We start from the raw sequence: 19,379 nt of genomic DNA on the forward strand, positions 1-19,379 counted from the left end.
CTACAATACCCAGCAAAGATCGGAAGAAGTGATGCGCGGGCTGGGCAGGATCCCACTCGTTCGTATGTACCCCGCTAAAGGTGGAAGGTGGTCTTTGGGAGTACAGTAGGGTAGTGTTGATGCGGTTAGAGGATTTTATTACAGGACGGTTCGCGTAGAGCTGCAGGCTCTCCCAAGTAGCCCCGTTTAGACCCAGTGTAAGGGCCCAGCATAGTCCCGGAGCATCTCAATGGAGATAGGTATCCGCGATGTATACGATGTGTTGTTGGCCCGGAAGCCGTCAGCGCGACGCGTTAGTGAGACATCAGAGACGGCATAGGATATGCGGCATTTGTGACAGGCTTGCGCGCATGTCTATATATACGGCGGCCGGTTGCTCGGATGGCTAGTAGGCGCGGAATGAGGGGTTGCTATCGAGGTAATACGCGCAGGGCTGATTAGGGCTGCTTGCACTGAGTTTTGTTGGTCGCGGCTGCCCTGATGCCTTGCGGTGGGTTTCGGGTGGAGATGGAAGACAGTTCTCGGCTCTGACTATTGGCGGCTGAGTCGCGCTTCGATGCAGCAACTGGCAGCAGGCGGTATTTGCTTTTGGCCGTCTTGTCTTGGGCCATGCATAGAAGTCGAGCATAGTCGTCGATCACACATGGGACAGGCACATCCAGAGGGCCCAGCCGCAAGTTCCGGCAGGCTGCTCCTATCGACGCCGCAAGAGACACATTGCGGGCCTGCCCTCCTTCAGCTGGCTGCGCGTGCACATGTACCGACACTAAGGTATGCGGCGGCCCCCAAGCTTAATTCAATTCACTCTTGACCTGGCCGCTGTCAGCACTCGCACCGCGTCCTTCCTGTTGTCTCTTCTACCTCGTGATATTGCATGCTCTGAGCCACGTTCTGCCAACCGCCGGCGCGACGTCAAGCACTCCCTAGGCACTTGGCTACCGCGGTCCGGCCAGCACGTTCCGATTGAACGCGTAGCCACGCCGGCGCCGGGTGCACCTAAACGTAGCCCACCATGCCGCGACCAGCCTTTACCAGCAAACTCTCGCTCCCCCACCGCCTCAAGCAGCAGTCGAGCTACACCAACGGCGCCAATTCCACCCCAACCTCAGTCCCCGCCAGCCGCACCGGCAGCCCCAAACTGCGCGCCATGAACGAGCAGCCCACGCCCGGCCTGGTCCTGAGGGCCAATGTCATCAAAGTGCGCCCGCCCATGCTTCCCCGCGGAGGAGCCCCAGCTAACAGCGATGCAGGGCAGAGATCTCGCTGCAAAGGACCGCAGCGGCACCTCGGACCCCGTGAGTCGTGCCTCGTCTGAACCACTGCCAAACTCCCGCTGACGTGCATGTCCGCAGTACCTCGTCCTCTCCCTCGGCGACGAGAAATTCACCACGCCCACCATAAACAAGCAGCTGAACCCGGAATGGAACGAGACGCTCGAACTGCCCATCGTCGGCGAGCAGAGCCTCCTGCTCGAGGTCGTCTGCTGGGACAAGGACCGCTTTGGGAAGGACTACATGGGCGAGTTTGACGTCATACTCGAGGAGCAGTTTCAGAACGGCCTCACCAAGCAGGAGCCGCAATGGTTCCCGCTGCAGTCGCGGCGCTCCGGCAAGAAGAAGTCTGTCGTCTCCGGCGAGATCCAGATCCAGTTCTCCCTCATCGACCCCCTCAACCTCGCCGCCACGCCCGAGCAGATCCTCCAGAAGTTCTACGCCATCGCAGGACAAACACCGAGCCCCGACGAAGACGACGAAGACCTCCTAGAGCGCGGCGACAGCAACCTCACCGATGCCGAAGACGACGAATCGAGCTCAGACGAGGCTCAGGACGAGTCCAAGAAGGCCGAGAAGCGGGAGAAGCGACGGAAGAAGCTCAAGCTGGCCAGACTTAGAAGGAAGGTCAAGGGCAAGATTGCCTATGAATACTCCAGTACGGGAGACATAGCTGGTGTGCTCTTCCTGGAGATTCAGAAGTGCACCGATCTGCCCCCACAGCGCAATGGTAAGCCTCCCTCCCCAACAGCGCGCTACTGCCTAAACTTACACATGAATAGTGACCAGAACCACCTTCGACATGGACCCCTTCGTCGTAACCTCCCTCGGAAAGAAGACGTACCGAACCAAGACCATCAGCCACAACCTCAACCCCGTCTTCGACGAAAAACTCATCTTCCAAGTCTTACGGCATGAGACCAACTACTCTGTCAACTTCACTGTCATCGACAAGGACAAGTTCTCGGGCAACGACTACGTCGGTACCGTCAATTTCCCAATCGAAAAGGCCGTTTCCACAGCCCCACAAGAAGACCCAGAGACGGGACTTTACAGGCTACCGGAGCCATCGGACTCTCCTGGTATCTCTCCTTCTGATTCGGGCAGTTCTAAGAAATCCCGCTTCCGCCTTCCCATCTCTCGTTCTGCTTCAACAAACAGTCTATCTCGTCTAGGCCGGCCGTCTCTGAAGAAGGAAACCTCGACAGGTTCATTAACTGCGCAAGAATCTACCGCATCTCTGGGTGCTCCGCCAAACGCTGCAGCCGACTCCAACGGCAATCTTGCTGTCGCTGGCGATGTCAACATCAACCCGTCCTCTGTAGATGATGAGGATCTGAAGATGTATACTCTCCCATTGGAGCTGAAGGACAAAGAGCGCTGGGGCAACAAGCACAACTCTACCCTCTATATTCGCGCAAAGTATCTCCCATACAAGGCCCTCCGACAGCAATTTTGGAGAGCTATGTTGAAACAGTACGATGCCGATGAGAGTGGCCTGCTGGACAAAGTGGAATTGACTACCATGCTCGACACCCTTGGCTCCACTCTGCATGAGTCGACTATCGACAGCTTTTTCGAGCGGTTCGCGGATGCTCACAATGGAGACCTTCTGCTTACGTTCGACGAAGCTGTCATCTGCCTCGAAGACCAGCTCCAGGCTACGGAGGCCAGAGACTCCCGAAAGAACGGTCTCGCATCAGGCACGCAGACTCCCTCGTTGGCATCTGGAATGCTCACACCAATCAACCAGGACAGCTCGACAACATCCATCCCAGTGCTTGAAACAAACACTCTCGGAAAGGAGGGCGAGGAAGGCGACAATATCCAGATTGATGATCTCGCAGACGAAAAGGGAGAAGAACATGTCATCGAGATCCGTGAATGTCCCATCTGCCATCAACCAAAGTTGAACAAGAGGTCCGATGCTAACATCATTACACACATTGCTACATGCGCGAGTCAGGATTGGAGACAAGTTAATAACATTGTCATGGCTGGATTTGTCACTTCGAGTCAGGCCCAGCGCAAGTGGTACTCCAAGGTTATTACCAAGATCTCATACGGCGGATACAAGCTAGGCGCAAATTCGGCCAACATCCTTGTCCAGGATCGCCTTACAGGGCAGATCAACGAAGAGCGTATGAGCGTGTATGTCCGTCTGGGAATTCGATTGCTGTACAAGGGTCTCAAGTCGAACAGCATGGAGAAGAAGCGAAGTAAGTCATCCGGATTTTGTTGGTTCCATGTCGCATACTAATCTGATCGCAGTTCGCAAACTACTCAAGTCCCTCAGTTTCAAACAAGGAAGGAAGTATGACGATCCTGCTTCAGCCTCGGAAATCTTACCCTTCATCAACTTCCATCAGCTTGACATGTCTGAGGTTTTGTTGCCAACAGACCAATTCAAAAACTTTAACGAGTTCTTCTACAGAGCATTGAAGCCTGGTGCGCGTCCGTGCTCTGCGCCAGATGATCCCAGGGTCATCGTCTCCCCCTCCGACTGCCGAAGTGTAGTCTTCAACACAATCGACTCAGCACAGGCTATTTGGGTCAAGGGTCGCGACTTCACTGTCGAGCGGCTGCTTGGTGATGCATACCCTGAGGACGCAAAGCGCTACCACGGTGGTTCTCTTGGTATCTTCCGACTCGCGCCGCAAGACTACCATCGATTCCACATTCCCGTTGACGGTGTCATGGATGAACCGAAGACGATTGAGGGAGAATACTACACTGTCAACCCAATGGCTATTCGCTCAGCCCTGGACGTCTACGGCGAAAACGTGCGCGTTGTAGTACCCATTGACTCTGTCGCCCATGGGCGTGTCATGGTCATCTGCATTGGTGCTATGATGGTAGGAAGCACCGTCATTACGCGCAAGAAGGGTGAGCACGTGAAGCGTGCCGAAGAGCTGGGGTACTTCAAATTCGGTGGAAGCACGTTGCTGGTTCTCTTTGAGCCAGGTCAGATGCGATACGACGAGGACCTCGTAGACAATTCGAACGCGGCTCTCGAGACTCTTGTAAGTCGCCGCCTCTTGCGATGAGTTCGCTTTACTAACTACGACAGATTCGCGTCGGCATGTCCATCGGCCATAGCCCCAACAGACCAGCTCATGTTCCCGACATGCGCAAGAACAACCCCACCAATGAAGAGAAGCAGGACGCGAAACGCCGCATTGAGGGCAGCTTTGCGCCTCCGGGTGTGAAAGGACCCATGCCTGGAGCTGGGATGTAGAATAGTCCCCGTTGAAGTGCAAAAGAAATGGAATACACAAAAGGAAATGGGCAGGCTTGGATATTCAACATTGTTCTGGCGTGTCTGGAGTAACGTGGTTATGAAGTATGAGAGCATATGGATTGGCGGCACGGGTAGTCGCTTGTTCTTGGGCGTTTTTGAGCGGCTTTACCTTCGCTTCCTACGAAGACTTTATTTATATACATGCAGCGCAGCCGGTGCGGATCCTAGAAACCATCAACATCTTCTGAACCTTGGCTTACTGCACCCAAGACCGAGTGAGAGCAGCCGAAGTGACAGCGTTCGTTGGTGTGGGGAGCGCTAAAGGCTCACGTGAACGCGCTAGTCCCAAAACCATTGTTTTGATGATGCTGGCGGCAGGTGCACACACCAGCTTCCTTGCTCCCGTGTGACAACCGTTCCCCTCCACGCCCGACGCCTAAGGATATTCGCATTACCGCCAAATCATTACGAGCCCCGGATACCCAGGCACATACCTAATTGCACGCGTACCAGCCTCTCGCCGATCGCACATCTTGCGTAGCTCGCCCTGTCTGCGCTCGCCCGTTTGTCGCGCCAATGCACGCGCTTTGACCGAACTTCAACTCCCCGAAACTCCCGTGACGCAGCAACTGGACTCATGACTACCGTCTTCGCGCGCCCACCGCTCCAATCGCTTCCTATGGCAACAAACCGACCCACGACGCGACGCAGGAGCGCAAGACAAGCCTTCGACGACGATGATGCGCCGGCGCCGACGACCAAACGAGCAAAGGCGGACGTGAATGGGACGAGCAAAAAGGCGACTGCTGCGCCAAAGAAGACAGCAAAGGCAGCTGCATACGACGAGGACGATGATGGCTTTCAATTTTCGCGTCGCACGTCGTCGCGAAGGACTACCAAGGCACAGGCTGTGATGGCACCAGAACCAATACCCGAGGACGAACCAGCAACATTCGCGCGCGCTGCCGAAGCGCAACCGGCCAAATCCACTGCGCGGCGGAAGAAACAGTCAATCGCGGCAGCCGATCCGGAATCCTCAGACTCGGGAAAGCGTCGGCGTTCAGCGCGCATATCTGGCGACAGTAGACAGCTGGAAGTGCGACCGAAGTCTACAGAACCTCCCCCTGCTAAATCACGAACGAAGAAGACCGCGCCCGTAGAGAAGGAAAGGAAGAAGCAGACCACACCAGCTCCAGAGGCACAGCCAGAGCCTAAGAGCGCGTATGCAGGCGTGCAAACACCGATACACAACAAGATACAGGTTGCGAAGAAGCGCGATCCCAACGCTCAAAAGATCATGCTGCCCTTTGCGGACACCCCAGTTATTACGAGGAACAAAGAGATGCGGAAAGGCGGCAACAAAGATGGGTCGAGAAGGAGTAGCACAGGCTTGCGAGGGAGAAGGGCAAGCTCGCTGATTGACAGCGGCCAGTCGAATGGTGAGTCAAGCAATGATGCACAGGAGGGCTGGGCACAGGACCCTAACGGCATGGAAAAGCGCCCCTGGGAACCAGTGGATACTAACAATTCCGCAGCGCTACCGCACTCAGAAGTCGAAGTCCGAGATTTCTACAAATATATCGAGCAGAGCCTACCCGAACCACGACGGATGAAGCAGCTCTTGACATGGTGCGGATCGCGAGCTTTACCAGCAAAACCATCAGGCGACGTGAAGAACGCGAATGCGATTATGGCTGGTATGTCCAAACGAAGCAGGGCGGACAAGACGAAGACTGACAGGAGCGCAGCGCGAGCTATTCAACAAGAACTCATAGACGATTTCGCAAGCAAACCCGAGCTTTCCGACTGGTTCAGCAGGGTATGGGGATCAATTCCATTGAGACAAGAGCATGAGCTAATATCTTTACAGGAAGGAGTAGCCCCACCACCTGTGGTAAAGAAGCCAAATCCTCAGAACGAGAAGAATAAAGCCACACTGGAGGAATTGGAGGAGGAAGTCAAGCGGTACGTCACAGAATCCGCGTGTTCTATATTTGCTCCATGCTAACAGCGAAGCAGCCTCGAAGAAGAGAAAGCCGCATGGGAAGCCATTGCATCAGCCTCGAAAACCAAGCCCCCGCCACCCGCGCCCTCAATACCGACATCAACACCTACACTATCCGAAATCGACACGTCCCTCCTCGATCCCGCCCAAGCCGCCATACTTTCCTCCCTCCAGTCGACACAAATACAACCACCAACGTCAGCTTTCACATTCACTTCGCCTACAGCACTACAATCACATCTCACCTCCCTCGCCGACTCGCTAGAACCGCACATCGACCTTTTCGCAGATGGTGTTCATAAGATCGAACAGTATCGCGCAACGGCCGAACGGGTAGCGGATCGTGTGCTGGGTACTGCGGCAAAGAGGTTGGAAGAGCGAGATCGGGAAGCGAAGGAAAGAGTGGGCACAGAAGGAATTGGAGTCGGCGATATATTGAGAGGTCTTGCTGGTGTACTTGGCGAGCAATAAGAATAATCTTGCTGCACTCAATGCCAAAGTTGCCGGCAGGAACGGGCAGGGATTGACAATCCGAACAGACACTCCTAGGAGGTCTTATGAGAATGATCTATGTGGCGCACTTTCTTTGACCCTTTTCACCTTGTTTTAGAGAGACAAACCATTGACGCATCTTCGCATGGTGTTTATGGGCCTGGGAATGGATTGGGAGGATACGATATACCCTTCTGTTTTCTAGACTCTTTCGTGTAAATGTTTTGGAGAAGGAATACCATCATACCCATTCTGAGCCACGGCAGGCGGTTCATTCGGTCAAAGTAGTGTGCTTGAACATTTTTGAGATACCATGACAGATTTCGTTTCCAGAACCTTAGATGCAGCGTACATCCTCCTCATCTCTCTCCGTCTCTCCTTCAGTCACTCTCACTCAGCTTTTAACACACCACACAGCCAGCCTCCCAATCTCATCTTCTAGCCTCAACGCGAACCCCATCGAGATACGCAGGAAAAGAAGGCGCTGTTCCAGATAACGAAGGACTTCAAGCCGGGTATCGACGAGTTGCTCTGGCGAGCGACCGAGCAATTGGGTCCACGCGGCGTCTGAGAGAATGAGCTTACCGCTGCTGATCTGGCCGGTTTCGTCGAGGAGGGGACCGAGCTGCGAGAGTCGGGGGTTAGTCAGGAAGGAAGACGAAGTAGGAGATTGTGGGAAAGGCAATGTGCGAAGGGTAGGCATGACTTACTATCCTGGGATTGATCCTTAGTCCGACAAGCTTCTCACACTGCTTACACAAGACCTGTGTGCTGTTGGCGAAGATGGGTATACCACAGCACTCATTACTCATGAGCATATTTCGTTTGAACGGCGTGACGATATTGAGTTCGGTGATGATGACGCTAAGGTACCCAGCGATGGTTTCTTTGGATCTTTTGCTCGACAGCGAGCGAGCGACATCATCTACATCCGCAAGTGTATACAGTGCTCTCACGGCTGCATTCTCGAAGCCCTCGACTACATCGTCAGCGATGGGGAACGGCGGGTTGACATGCTCTTTCTTCGTCAGTCTTTGTGCTAGGGCTCTCAATCGCCGCGCGTCACCCATGTCGGGGTCGATGTCCACACGTGAGTTGCCGCTGATTGTGAGCTTGGCCATCTTGTCGATACGCCATCCAGGGTTCGAGATGAGGAGGACGGTTTCTGAGGGGACGAACAGGGAGGCCGAGTCGCACATGGAGGAGTATAGGGTGAGGAGCCCGTCGGATGTGTCGTCGAAGATGCCGAGTGTTATGAGTTCAGAGGTTGTGCTGTTGCGGTTTATGTCTGTTGGCAAGTTAGTCGTGAATCATAAGATTGAAGATGTCCGCAGAGAGGAGAAATACGCACACTTCTTCCGCGCGCCAATGCTCTTGACGCATACCAGTAATTTCGGCTCCTCGACATCATAACCACCATCAGTAAATGTCTTCAGCGTCATCAACCCACTCAGCACTCTGTTGTCCCGCACACCATACGGTCTTTTAAACCTCGTCCCATCATCGCTATTCTCATGCACCATGACATGGCAGTGCCTCTCGCCTTCAGGGAATATCGTAGTGAACAGCGGCGCAGTGTTCGGTGCTAGTGAGTTGTACTCTGAAGAGTTCGAGATATGCACCGTCCACACGCTGAGCAGCTGGCCGAGCTTGAGCTTGTACTGGGTATTAGCATACCAAAGGCGCACGGTGAGTACCCCGGTGTCGTCTGCGAGCAGGATTTTGATGCATCCTTGAGCTGCTTTGTGCGATTTGCTGGGTTTGGATTGGTCGTTGAAGTAGACGACGCGGCCCATGAGTGTGAGGTTGCAAGGGCCAGGTTCAAGTGTGTCTAGGTCTGCTTCTTCGTAGTCGAGAGTGGGCTTCAGTACATTAGCGATGGGTTGAGGTTCATTGAGGTAGATACTTTACTGCCCATGGACCTGCCGTGGTCGCTCCTGCCGCAGAAGTGGACTGCGCCTCCCCTGTGAAGACATCGCTGCTTTTTGTCGGCGACGATGAAAAGTAAGATTGTATTGATGAAGACGCAGGCATTCTCTCGTTGGGTGGAAGTTGGAGGTGTTAGTGTGGAGGTATCTGAAGTAAGTTCTGAGGTGAGGATCGAAGCAGGAGCGTTCCTGCCGTTTGCGTAAGTGCGACCCGCATTGGAAACACGACGAGGAAGTCGCACCATCCACACCAGAATCGGCTGTCTCTCATATGTGCACATACACGGGCAGTGAAGCGCATGGTCTGATCATCACTGTAAGCTCCCCCAAGACGGACATTCTTGCATATGCGTGCGGATTTCGTAAACGAATTTTTATTGCTTTAAAGAAAGTAGTGAGTTGGTCAAATCAAATTGTGAGCGACATGTGCTTCTAGAGCTCATGCTTCGTCTGCCAGCTGGCACCACTCCAAATGGGACATGCCCGCCGTCATTTCGTCATAAAACCTAGAAAAGCTTGTGCTCCAAGGTCATGTCGTTCTCCGGCTCAAGACCGACGCAGGCGCGGAAAATGTTGGTGAGAGCCGCGCGTTGCTTGGCAAGAGCGTTGACTACAGGCGTACCAGGAGGAGTAAGAGGAGCCTTGAGCATGTAGCTGAGGACACTGAGCACGCTGTGGAAGTTGTTGAACTTGCCATCGCTGCCTTCGGCAGTGTGGGCCTTCCACTGGACACGGGTCATCATCTCAGCGACCAGAACCAGATCGATGATCAGAGGTGAAGCCAGGAGAGAATCCTCGCAAACGTTGAACAAGCTGATGGTTTGGTGGCCGTCGAGGAAGATCTCCGCGTAGTACTCGTCAAGAGCGCGCTTGTCGTCTCCAACAGCAGGCATGTACTTGATGACGACGCAGTGGTCGGGATGTTCGCCTTCCTTGTACAGGACGTTGTTGGCAGCGACCATGTCGTCGACGACGTTGGACTTGGAGATCTCCTTGGAGCGGAACTGCTTCTGAGAGCTAAGGTTCATGCCGTCATTGTTGCCCAAGTGGTTGTAGGAGGCAATTGAGGTGAGCTTGATACCGGCGCTGATCATGAAGTCGACGAGGGCCGACTTCATCTTGGTCTGACCCGACTTGAAGTCGTCACCGCCAATGAAGGCGTTGTGCTTCTCGGCGAGCTGGATAGCACCAGGAACGAATGTGTTCTGAGGGGAACCGTTGATGAAGGGGACACCCTCAAGAATGGAAGCTACAGCAAAGACAGTGGACGGGGAAACCTCTTCGTGACCAGATTCGATCGCTTTAAGTAGGTTGTCCGCAGTGTCGTTGACGCCCTCGACGATGTCGGCATAGCGCTCAGTGTTAGCAGTCCACTGCACAATGACCTTGTCGAGACCGTTGGCAGACTTGAAGTCACTACAATATCGTCAATAAAGGTGGGTTTGATATGCATCGAGTCTCGGCTTACCGGATGTCCTTGCGGATCTGCTCAACATGGGCATTGGAGGCCTTGGTACCTTCGAGAACATTGTCGGCACGTTCCTCCTGGTTGGCAGCAATGAAATCCGGGTAGTAGATGCTGGGAAGAGGCTTCATGGCGCTCATCTCTTTGCGAACAAGCGACTTGAGGGACGGTGACAGAACCTTGGCGCGGTCCATGGCCTCAGCGAGGTTCATCCCGCTGATGTCCCATCCGCCAACGACGAGGTCGTTGGGGTGGACCATAGGCAGGAGGTCATGGAACGGGATGTGAATCTCTTGACCGGTCTTGCTGTCGACACCGAGCTTGGTGGTTGATCCCATGATGACCGAACCATAGTAGTTAGCGCCACGCTTGCCCTCCTTGGTCTCCCAAACGAGGTTACGCTTGTTCGCGATGATGCCGGCCGTGACCGTAGTACCGTTGTTGCCGCCCCAGCCAACCAGCATAACACCAGTCTTGGGGATCTTGCGGTCGACCTTGAAGTCGTAGAGCGTCTCCTTGGGGATAGCTACATACTTGCCGTCGTCGTTCTTGGTAACGTCGGTGGTACGGTAAGTGTACTTTGACTTGATAGTATCCTCGGTGTATTCTACGTTAGGAGAGCTGACGACAAAGAGATCCTTGGGAGTTGCCTTCGCTTCGAACCCATTCGCGTGACCGACGGCCTCTTCTGCGTGTGGTGCCATGATGATTTAAGTTCTTGTTGAGTTGGTGAACTTAGTTGCGGAAGTCTAAATCCGACGCTGCCCCAGAGGGAGAAGTGCGTCGGCCGGCGAATGGGTTGTGGATCCTGTCAAGTGTAAGTAAAGGCGGTCTCCATGGGGTTATGGCGGGGCACATACGAGCTGAGGAGATTGGAAAACGTCTTGACAGCTGGGCAATGGCCCGGGGAAATCTGGGTGTGGTTGATAGAAGGGAGAGAGATCGTAAGCTTGACAGTGGGCTGTTGTTTACAATCGGTGGTGTGTTGCGGTGGGGTGAGAAACGAGGGAGAGAAGTCGCGATATAAATGCCTCCCGTGTCCGGCTGACTTAGCAATAATCGTACGCAATCGCTCCCGCTTCCTGCCGGACAGCGTGTTCACCCACCGCTTCTTTGCCTGTACCTTCCATACTCCCCACTTTTCATGCTAATGACTATCGCCGTAGCCGTCTTCGGGACGTACAACACCAATGGCGCGTAGCCGTGGTATTCGCGATGCTCGCCTTGCCCCACTATTTCCCTCACTACCTCAACAAGCAGCAGCGACAACCGCAGTAGGGAAGGTGACGATGTAAGCGACGCGACGAGAGCGCTCTGTTGGCATTAAGCGAAGGAACATTGCATGGACAGCTGTCTCTGCATGCTCGAGCGTACCGCTGTGGGAACTGTTTAATTCCTCCTATGAGCTACGTACTGGGCAGGTGTAGCTAGTGCTAGAGTACCTAGGTACGGGTACGGAGATACGGACCCCGCCATCACGTGCACAACACTACGGAGAGGGGATCTCGGGAGCCGGGTGTCGATGTGTAAGAGTTTTCAGGCATATGGGAATTGGCCTGGCGCCAGAATGGCAAGCATGGCATTTGGACGGTGTCTGAGCCACGGACTGTTTCAAAGCACGGTGATGTCGTCAGTCAAGCGCTGTGGTAGCACTCGACACGCTGTGTGCGTCAGACATGTTTACGGAACGAAAAAAAGGCACGCGACACAATCCGCAGCGTTATTTTGTGTGGAGTCTCGGCGATGCAAGACGGCTACTGTTGACAGATGACAGATGCTGCTTGCTGGCAGGGTGTCCACACGAGACCAGTGTTGACATTATTTTCTTGATGTTATTAGCCGCGATGGCAAGCAACATGGGGGGAGACCCTGGGGTCGGCTGGGAGAACGACGAATGCGGCAACCTGCATGGGAAGTTTGCTGATCGACAATCAGCCTCGCCGTTCGCCAAGGGAACCATGTTAGGCCACCATGCTGCATGCAGGCCGAGACAGGCACGCAGGGAGATGGGTCTCCCCAGGGCAGCAGTTGGCGCAACGGCATGCGAGCAGTTCGAAACTTCCAGCACCTGCGACATGTCAAGCACTGTGTGTCGCGGGCCACGCCGACGTGAGAACATGGCTGATGGGAACATTGCGGACGAGAAACTGTTGACGTAGCGAAAGGGGCGCTTAGTTATGGATAATTTGTATCTGCAGCGTCGATCGACCAACGAGAACGATGCCGCGAGTGGCCAATCAAGCCCGAGAGTAATGTCCGGCCCTGGTGGCTGACCAGCGCATGGGCAGCAGGCGACCAGAGCCTCAAGCCACCTGCTCGTCGCTGCAGGACTTGGCTATACACGGTGCACGCATCTGGCAAACGTTGTTGCCGCGATTTGCGACCTCCTGGAGCTTGCGAACTCTGTTGGTCTTGGGTCGCAACCGTGACATCGTCACTGCGACGGTGTTGGGTCCGAGACTTTACGCCAGCGACTACGGTTTCATCGCAGCCGGCCGCCTCTGGTGCGTGCAACTGACACGGAGAGGACCACACGATGTGCCCATGCCCAGGTAGCTAGGTACAGGCCGCCGTCCCGTGCACATGGCCGTCGAATCATGGAGGCCGCCGTGCTCGACCACTGACGCCGCATCTCAGGGACGCGCGAGTTACGTGCAGGACACACAAGGACGCGCAGAAGGGGGCGCGTCGTCCCTTGCGACTGGCTGGCGATTGGGTGTTCATCTCTAATGCCGATCAGCCCTGCTGTGCTCAGCGGGCTGTGGGTGGCCGGCGCTCAGACGCGGTCATTATCTATCTCATGAGGATAATTCATTAGCATCAAATACCCAACATTGCGCGTGTCGATTGTGGGGCCCAGCAGCCTCTTAGACCGCAGGACGCAGCGAGGCTAGCCTTTATCCCGCTGCCGTCCCTGGCTGCTAGCCACTTCAGAACGACGCCCGCATGTGCTTCCCCTGATTCAGCAAGGCCCACCCACACCGTTTCTGAGGATCCAACAACCCTGCACCTTTGTTTCTCGGCGCTCCCGCCCATCATCCGTCCTCGACCACCGCCGCATACCTTGCCTGCTCCCACCTCGTGCCACCATCTTCGAGATAGCCTTACGACGATATTCCGCTGGACGTGAACGGCCTTAATACTGAATGTCCAGGCACGAACCGCCTCGGACTCCCTCTCTGAACCAGCACCGCATACGCGCCCAACATGGAACGAATGAGCACGCTTCCGACTATCAAGTGTTCATCCTGCGCGGTGGACATTGACATCCTCCATTTAGCCGACCATGTCTGCGCTGCAGCACCCCCAGCGGGTGAGTACGCCACGAATGCACACTATAACACACACTCATCAGTTGCAGCAACGCCCGCTCCTGAGCCAATGTCGCCCACCTCGACCATCTCTATGGGTTCCCCGCCCTCTATACTGTCGCCCAAGATGAACCGCGCAGCAACCTTTGGCGGTCCCACGTTCAGCAACCGGTCGGAACGTCCAGCGCAATCGGGTCGCATGCCTCCCCCGCCCAGAATCGATTCAAATGCAGCGAGTAAGCAGCCAAAAGGGTAAACCAACTTGAGTAGTAGACATTGTGCTGACCTTTTTAGACAAACCATTCCGGCCGCTGGAACCATCGCCAATGAGCAACCAAGTTGACTACAAGAGTCGATCCCCAGGTCTGGCGCCGCCAAAGTCTCCTTTCAAGATGAACCGCAGTGTCACAACTCCGGTTGGGCGACCCATGGCACCCCCATCGCCCGATTACAGTTCCAACTTGGACTGCGCCTTTCCCCGATTTCCCTCCAAGAACGGTACTCCTAAGAGTGCCAAACCTCAACCACGAGAACGCCTGGAACCCTTCCAGCAAAACTATGCTCAACCAAGCCCTCTATTCGCACCCCTCAGCCCCCGGTTTGATGGTGGAGAGAACATCGCCAAGCGCATGAACAGCATTGCACCAGGACCCTTCGATGGAACGGCAGACCGAAGGCCGAGCACATCAAGCGCAGCAAGACCATTCGCGGAAGAAGGGCCGGCGCTTGGGCATAGAAGGATGGGCACAAACGGCAGTACCGCCAGTAATAAGAGCGTGTCGAAACAGCGTACTTCCACAACATCGAATGCGTCGCGGAGTTCAGCACACTCCAGTCGCAGCATAGGTCTTCCTGCTCGCCCGAAGCCGGGCATGGGTGGAGCCAATGCGCTGCCACCACTGCCATCCACGTCGGAACAGGCTGAAGGTATTGACGCATTCCTAGACCGCTTGCAGAAGGAATCTGCCAAGCCTTCCAGAGCTTCTCAAGAAAACCTTGCAAGGTCAATTCCGTCACGACCGAACAGCAGAGAGCGGAAAGAACCCCCACCAAGACCTAGGAGGCCTTCAGAAAAAGATCTACCGCCAGCAGACATGACCGATCTGGACCCCCCGGAGTTCATGTCTCTCTCAAACAGCATGTTCCCTTCTCGCGGCTCAAGCCGAAGTGGCTCGGAAAGCGACATGCCACGAGGCCTTGCGCCAACGCATTCCTTACGTCCACCGCCACTAGCAGCTTCTGGGCTCGGTGATGCGCCCATGAACGCACTCCACACCCCTTCGGACTCTGGCTTCTCAGACGATTCATACGCCAGCTCGGGCTACCGCAGCATGACAAGCTCCAGATCAAGCCCCCCAGAGTCCGAGGCTGCGCACTCACGCCAGACTTCCAAGATCAGTCGTCCTGACAACATCGTCGAGGAGAATGTTGAGAGAAGCGCAAGCCCGGAGTCCTACGCCGAAGCACGGCCTGTTCGAGCGCCGAAGAGTTACATGCGGCCCGATGGGGCGGAGCCGTACCCAAGGTCGCTTTCACCGGGATATCGCCAGGACACGTTTCCGCCTGGAGGATATGCGAAATACCCTGAGTCGCCAATGGACCCCGCCATACAGATGGGCGCGTCAACACCGCGTGACACATTCGAAAGAGAGCCGGCAACACCCCAGGACCCGGCGCAAGTCAATGCAAGCCCACCAAGACGCATGGCCGAGCCTGAACCCCAGCAACAAGACGTGCGCCGACCTAAGGCTGCTAGCAAAGGCAACTGTCGTGGGTGCTCGGAGCCAATTGTTGGAAAGTCCGTGAAGGACTCTTCCGGCCGCCTTACGGGACGCTACCACAAGCATTGCTTCACGTGCAGAACGTGCGCTGATCCCTTCCCGACAGCGGAGTTCTATGTCTTCGAGAACTCGCCATATTGCGAACAGCACTACCACAAGCTCAACGGATCTTTGTGCAATGCCTGCAACCGGGGCATCGAAGGCCAATACCTCGAAACCGATTTGCGCCAGAAGTTTCACCCAAGATGTTTCACGTGCACGACCTGCCGCATCGTCCTCCGCGACGGCTACTTTGAAGTCGCTGGCCGGCGATACTGTGATCGACATGCGCAAAGCGCCGCAGCACCTCCGAGAAGTAACCTAGGCCCGGGCAATTACAGACCGCGAAACCTCCAGAAGCGCGGTACAAGGCTCATGATGATGGCGTGAACCATGCACCTCTCGCATAACCGTTGTCGTTGCTTCTTCTTGCTCATATTTTGCTTTTCATTTGTCACGTCCTTTAGCGATCTGGTTTTTGTTTGGGCCTTTTGCATGAATATTCACCCTCTTCATTCTTTCTGATACCCGGCCAGTCCGCTGTTACTTTACCATATGTTCTGCATTATACCCCTTACTCTATCCATTCGCTACATCTTATAATTGTCTTTTGTACCGATGTTGGATGGTGGTCAAGCACCGACTTTTGGGGGTTGCTTTGGGTGGTGCTCCATATACCACCTTTTGTTGGAAGGTTTCAGTCGCTGGAAGACTGTTCTTACTTTGTCAATAACGAGGTCCGACTGCACGTGTACATATATGTAACATACTTAATGTTTACTGCTCACCATGGTGGGCTTATCAATATCGATTGAAGAATCACTTTGCGTTGCCTTGTTGGATGATTCCTTGTCATTCCCGCGATGCACACAGCTAAACACTCAAGGTGTCCACATTGAGTGATTGGGCGTTCCCGCAAACGTGGTCAGGCTTGGAAGAAGCGGCGAACCATCAGTCATCATCAATCAAGGCTACTCCAATATCTGGATATCCATACTAGAACTGGAGTCGTGTGTTTGGTCCATCGATCGCAAGTGCTATAACGGTATCACCTTCAAGTATCGCCCGCTATCGCAATCTCGCCATTCTCTATCCATTTCACGGCATCATCAATACCCTAAACGCTTTTCCCCTTGAAGAGCACAAAATCAAGAAGATTGAATTAGTTAGAGAGGTATATAAACCATGTCCGCTATGGACTCCATTGATTCATACATAACTACCACTGCAACTTCTACCACCAACCAGCTACAGCATCTACTACAATACTAGCAACAGCACTCTATAATTCATACAAGCTACAACCATCAGTAACACAAATACCATGTGCGACATCAACCAACCTCTGTTCAGTGAACAGATTCCTCGTCTTCCGAACTCAAGCAAGGGTCCTGAGCCCAACCCTCCTGACACCCCACCTCCAACACCTCCGGGCGGATATAAATGTGTAAATACCCATGATGTAAAAACACGTACATCACATAGAAGCTGACATTCGTACAAGAACCTTGGTCCGGAGCCTCCAAGGCCTCTGGATCCACGTTCCGGTCTTCCCGCATCGCCCTACAGGCAACGAGAAGACTTTGTGCTTCCAGAGCCGTCTGTAAGGATCTCATTCCGGGAGCCTGATCAGCAAGTGAACTGACTGTTGTCTCAAGGACGCTAAGACTGGCTACACACCTCCTTCTTCGCCAGCACCGCCGCCTAATACGCCCGAAAAGAGACGAGGAGACCTTCCTCTACCAGAGCCCTCTGTAAGTACCATCTTCCGAGAACCTAATCTTGTAGTCGAGCTGACCGTTTTGTCAAGGACGCTAAGACTGGCACCACACCACCACCGAGGCCCAAGACTCCACCAAACACACCCAAGAAGTGTTCCGCGGATTATGGTTCAAACACTCCCAGTCCATCTTCAGGCATGATCTATGTCATGGCTTGCGCTTAAATGTCGAAGACCAGTGTTCGGCTGAGAATCATGAGTGAACGGAAGGGGAGGAGACGCCTAGCTATGGCTATGAACAGTGATTGCGCATGATGATCGTTGGCAGCTCTGCAGTACATGTTTGGACTCTATAGCTCCCAATGATAACTTAAATCCTTTGACATATCAGCAATTGCCTTACAACAATACCAGCAAATGATATCACCTAGACTCACTTCGTAGTAATGACCACCCACTGACTCGCCCTCATCCAGACTTCCTCACCAACCTTCTTCGTACCCTCTTGCTCCAAAAGATGCTTCACCAGCAGATCAACCGCCTCATCCCATCTTTCCCCATCTGTCTCCGCCCACCCACCTATGCCACCTAAATACGCCCAAGATTTCTCCGCCCAATCTCTCAGATCATCAGTCTTCGCCCAAGCCTCGCTCTTCTCCACCCTCATGTTTGTTCGCGAGAAACCCGCCTCCAACATCACTTTCTGGATCTGCTGACCGTCTTTCCACAGTATAGGCGGTGCGGGATACGGTTTGCCTGGACGGAGGGCTTGATGCACGAGTGCGAAGGGTGGGAGCCAGGTGACGTTCTCCCAGCAGTTTACTACTGCGGTGCCGCCGGGTTGGAGAGTACGATAGATTTCTTTGGCGCCATCGAGACCGGCGGAGCTGATGAAGAAGATGCCGATATTGTTGATTGAGTGGGTGAAGTAGTCGTCTGGGAACGATAAACTTTCAGACCTCTGGTTTGACACGTCGATGGGCCAGGAGTTCTTCTGCACGTCTGATTGGAGTGCGTCGAGGAAGACTTGGTCGATGTCTGTGGCGTGGATCTTAAGACCTGATGGCGACTTCGAAGAGAGAATCTTTCGAGAGACTGTACCGGCCCCGCAGGCATTGTCGTGAATGATGGCATTCGGAGGTATGGGTGGAAGGAGCGAGAGGTTGTGTGCTGCGAACTGGGAAGTCACGGCACCACCTGTAGCCTCGTACACATCGACCTTGCGTTGGCCTTCAAGCAGGGCAGCGACTTGCCTTGGTTGATGTGGGGAACTGGAAGTCATTATGATAGCTTTTGAGGTTTTGTCGATGTATGTTTGGGTGGGGTTTGATGTGCTGAGCATACAGCAAGACGGCTGCCTCTACGTCTTATGTAGTCATCTCTATAGCGCCAGAACGCCATGAAGCCTTGAAGATTACGGCATGCATACCGCGTCGGACGTCTATGAGACCGACGAGTCGAACTTAGTCATACTGCTCTGTTTTTACACATTTATAGGATACGCTAGATTGGCTGGTGGCGTTCAAGGCTGACATGCGTTGTGCTTACGCCCGGCTACACCATACTAACGGAAACGACTTTTCGCGAGAACTCGCCAGTGATCCAGGCGTTTCCAGAGCTGCAATCGACGTGGTAGTGTTGTGGTTCAGAGGTGATGTACGAGCGGACATGTGGAAGTAGCGCCCGGAGGAGGCTCGTCCGGACATGTCGGATCCGAAACGGTTTAGGCGCAAGTCCGCCGTCCTCCCGAGGTCCTCCTCTGCTTATCGCGAATAACGCGACTTTGGGGCACATGTCTCCGACCCCTCCTCCAGCGCACGAAAGCAACGTTTGACGCGTCGTGCCAACACTTACGTATCCCATCTCGCCTTCGTGGGTCGTTACCAATCGATACTGAGCTTGCGCGGTGCCGACTCACACGAGCGCGAACCTCCGTCTGCCCAACGCCCGGAGGATCTGCCAGCAATGTCGGAAAGCCATACTCGCGCGCCGAGACCTACAAGGCTGGAGAGACTGGACAATATATGTGGGCTGGATATGTGGAGATATCCGCGCCTGTATGAGGAGGAGATTGTAGGCTGTGGATGACGCGTTGGCTTCCCAGCTGCGTCGAGACGCGACGCGAC

At 54.4% G+C, this 19,379-nt stretch overlaps 6 protein-coding genes across 6 annotated transcripts; 3 read left to right on the forward strand and 3 right to left on the reverse strand.

Moving 5' to 3' along the window:
- Positions 1–1,012: 1,012 nt before the first annotated feature.
- J4E83_003036 (uncharacterized protein) lies at positions 1,013–4,509 on the forward strand (the record flags this gene model as incomplete). The annotated part of the gene is made up of 6 exons (XM_049329976.1): positions 1,013–1,198; positions 1,251–1,295; positions 1,353–2,001; positions 2,054–3,490; positions 3,543–4,294; positions 4,342–4,509. The coding sequence occupies 6 exons, from the start codon at positions 1,013–1,015 to the stop codon at positions 4,507–4,509; spliced, it is 3,237 nt and encodes a 1,078-aa protein (XP_049190472.1).
- A 640-nt stretch (positions 4,510–5,149) lies between these two features.
- Positions 5,150–6,988, forward strand: J4E83_003037 (uncharacterized protein; the record flags this gene model as incomplete). Its single annotated transcript, XM_049329977.1, has 2 exons — positions 5,150–6,477; positions 6,532–6,988. 2 exons carry the CDS (start codon positions 5,150–5,152, stop codon positions 6,986–6,988), a joined length of 1,785 nt encoding a protein of 594 aa, XP_049190473.1.
- Positions 6,989–7,403: 415 nt separating this feature from the next.
- On the reverse strand, positions 7,404–8,805 carry J4E83_003038 (uncharacterized protein; the record flags this gene model as incomplete). Its single annotated transcript, XM_049329978.1, has 3 exons — positions 7,404–7,634; positions 7,720–8,297; positions 8,361–8,805. The coding sequence occupies 3 exons, from the start codon at positions 8,803–8,805 to the stop codon at positions 7,404–7,406; spliced, it is 1,254 nt and encodes a 417-aa protein (XP_049190474.1).
- Positions 8,806–9,443: 638 nt separating this feature from the next.
- On the reverse strand, positions 9,444–11,106 carry J4E83_003039 (uncharacterized protein; the record flags this gene model as incomplete). Its single annotated transcript, XM_049329979.1, has 2 exons — positions 9,444–10,353; positions 10,406–11,106. The coding sequence occupies 2 exons, from the start codon at positions 11,104–11,106 to the stop codon at positions 9,444–9,446; spliced, it is 1,611 nt and encodes a 536-aa protein (XP_049190475.1).
- A 2,503-nt stretch (positions 11,107–13,609) lies between these two features.
- On the forward strand, positions 13,610–15,923 carry J4E83_003040 (uncharacterized protein; the record flags this gene model as incomplete). Its single annotated transcript, XM_049329980.1, has 3 exons — positions 13,610–13,715; positions 13,764–13,949; positions 14,008–15,923. 3 exons carry the CDS (start codon positions 13,610–13,612, stop codon positions 15,921–15,923), a joined length of 2,208 nt encoding a protein of 735 aa, XP_049190476.1.
- Positions 15,924–17,686: 1,763 nt separating this feature from the next.
- J4E83_003041 (uncharacterized protein) lies at positions 17,687–18,535 on the reverse strand (the record flags this gene model as incomplete). The annotated part of the gene is made up of 1 exon (XM_049329981.1): positions 17,687–18,535. One exon carries the CDS (start codon positions 18,533–18,535, stop codon positions 17,687–17,689), a length of 849 nt encoding a protein of 282 aa, XP_049190477.1.
- Positions 18,536–19,379: the final 844 nt, after the last annotated feature.

Source organism: Alternaria metachromatica (genome assembly GCF_023757995.1).
Source record: "Alternaria metachromatica strain BMP 0045 chromosome Unknown scaffold_5, whole genome shotgun sequence".
Lineage (NCBI taxonomy): Eukaryota > Fungi > Ascomycota > Dothideomycetes > Pleosporales > Pleosporaceae > Alternaria > Alternaria metachromatica.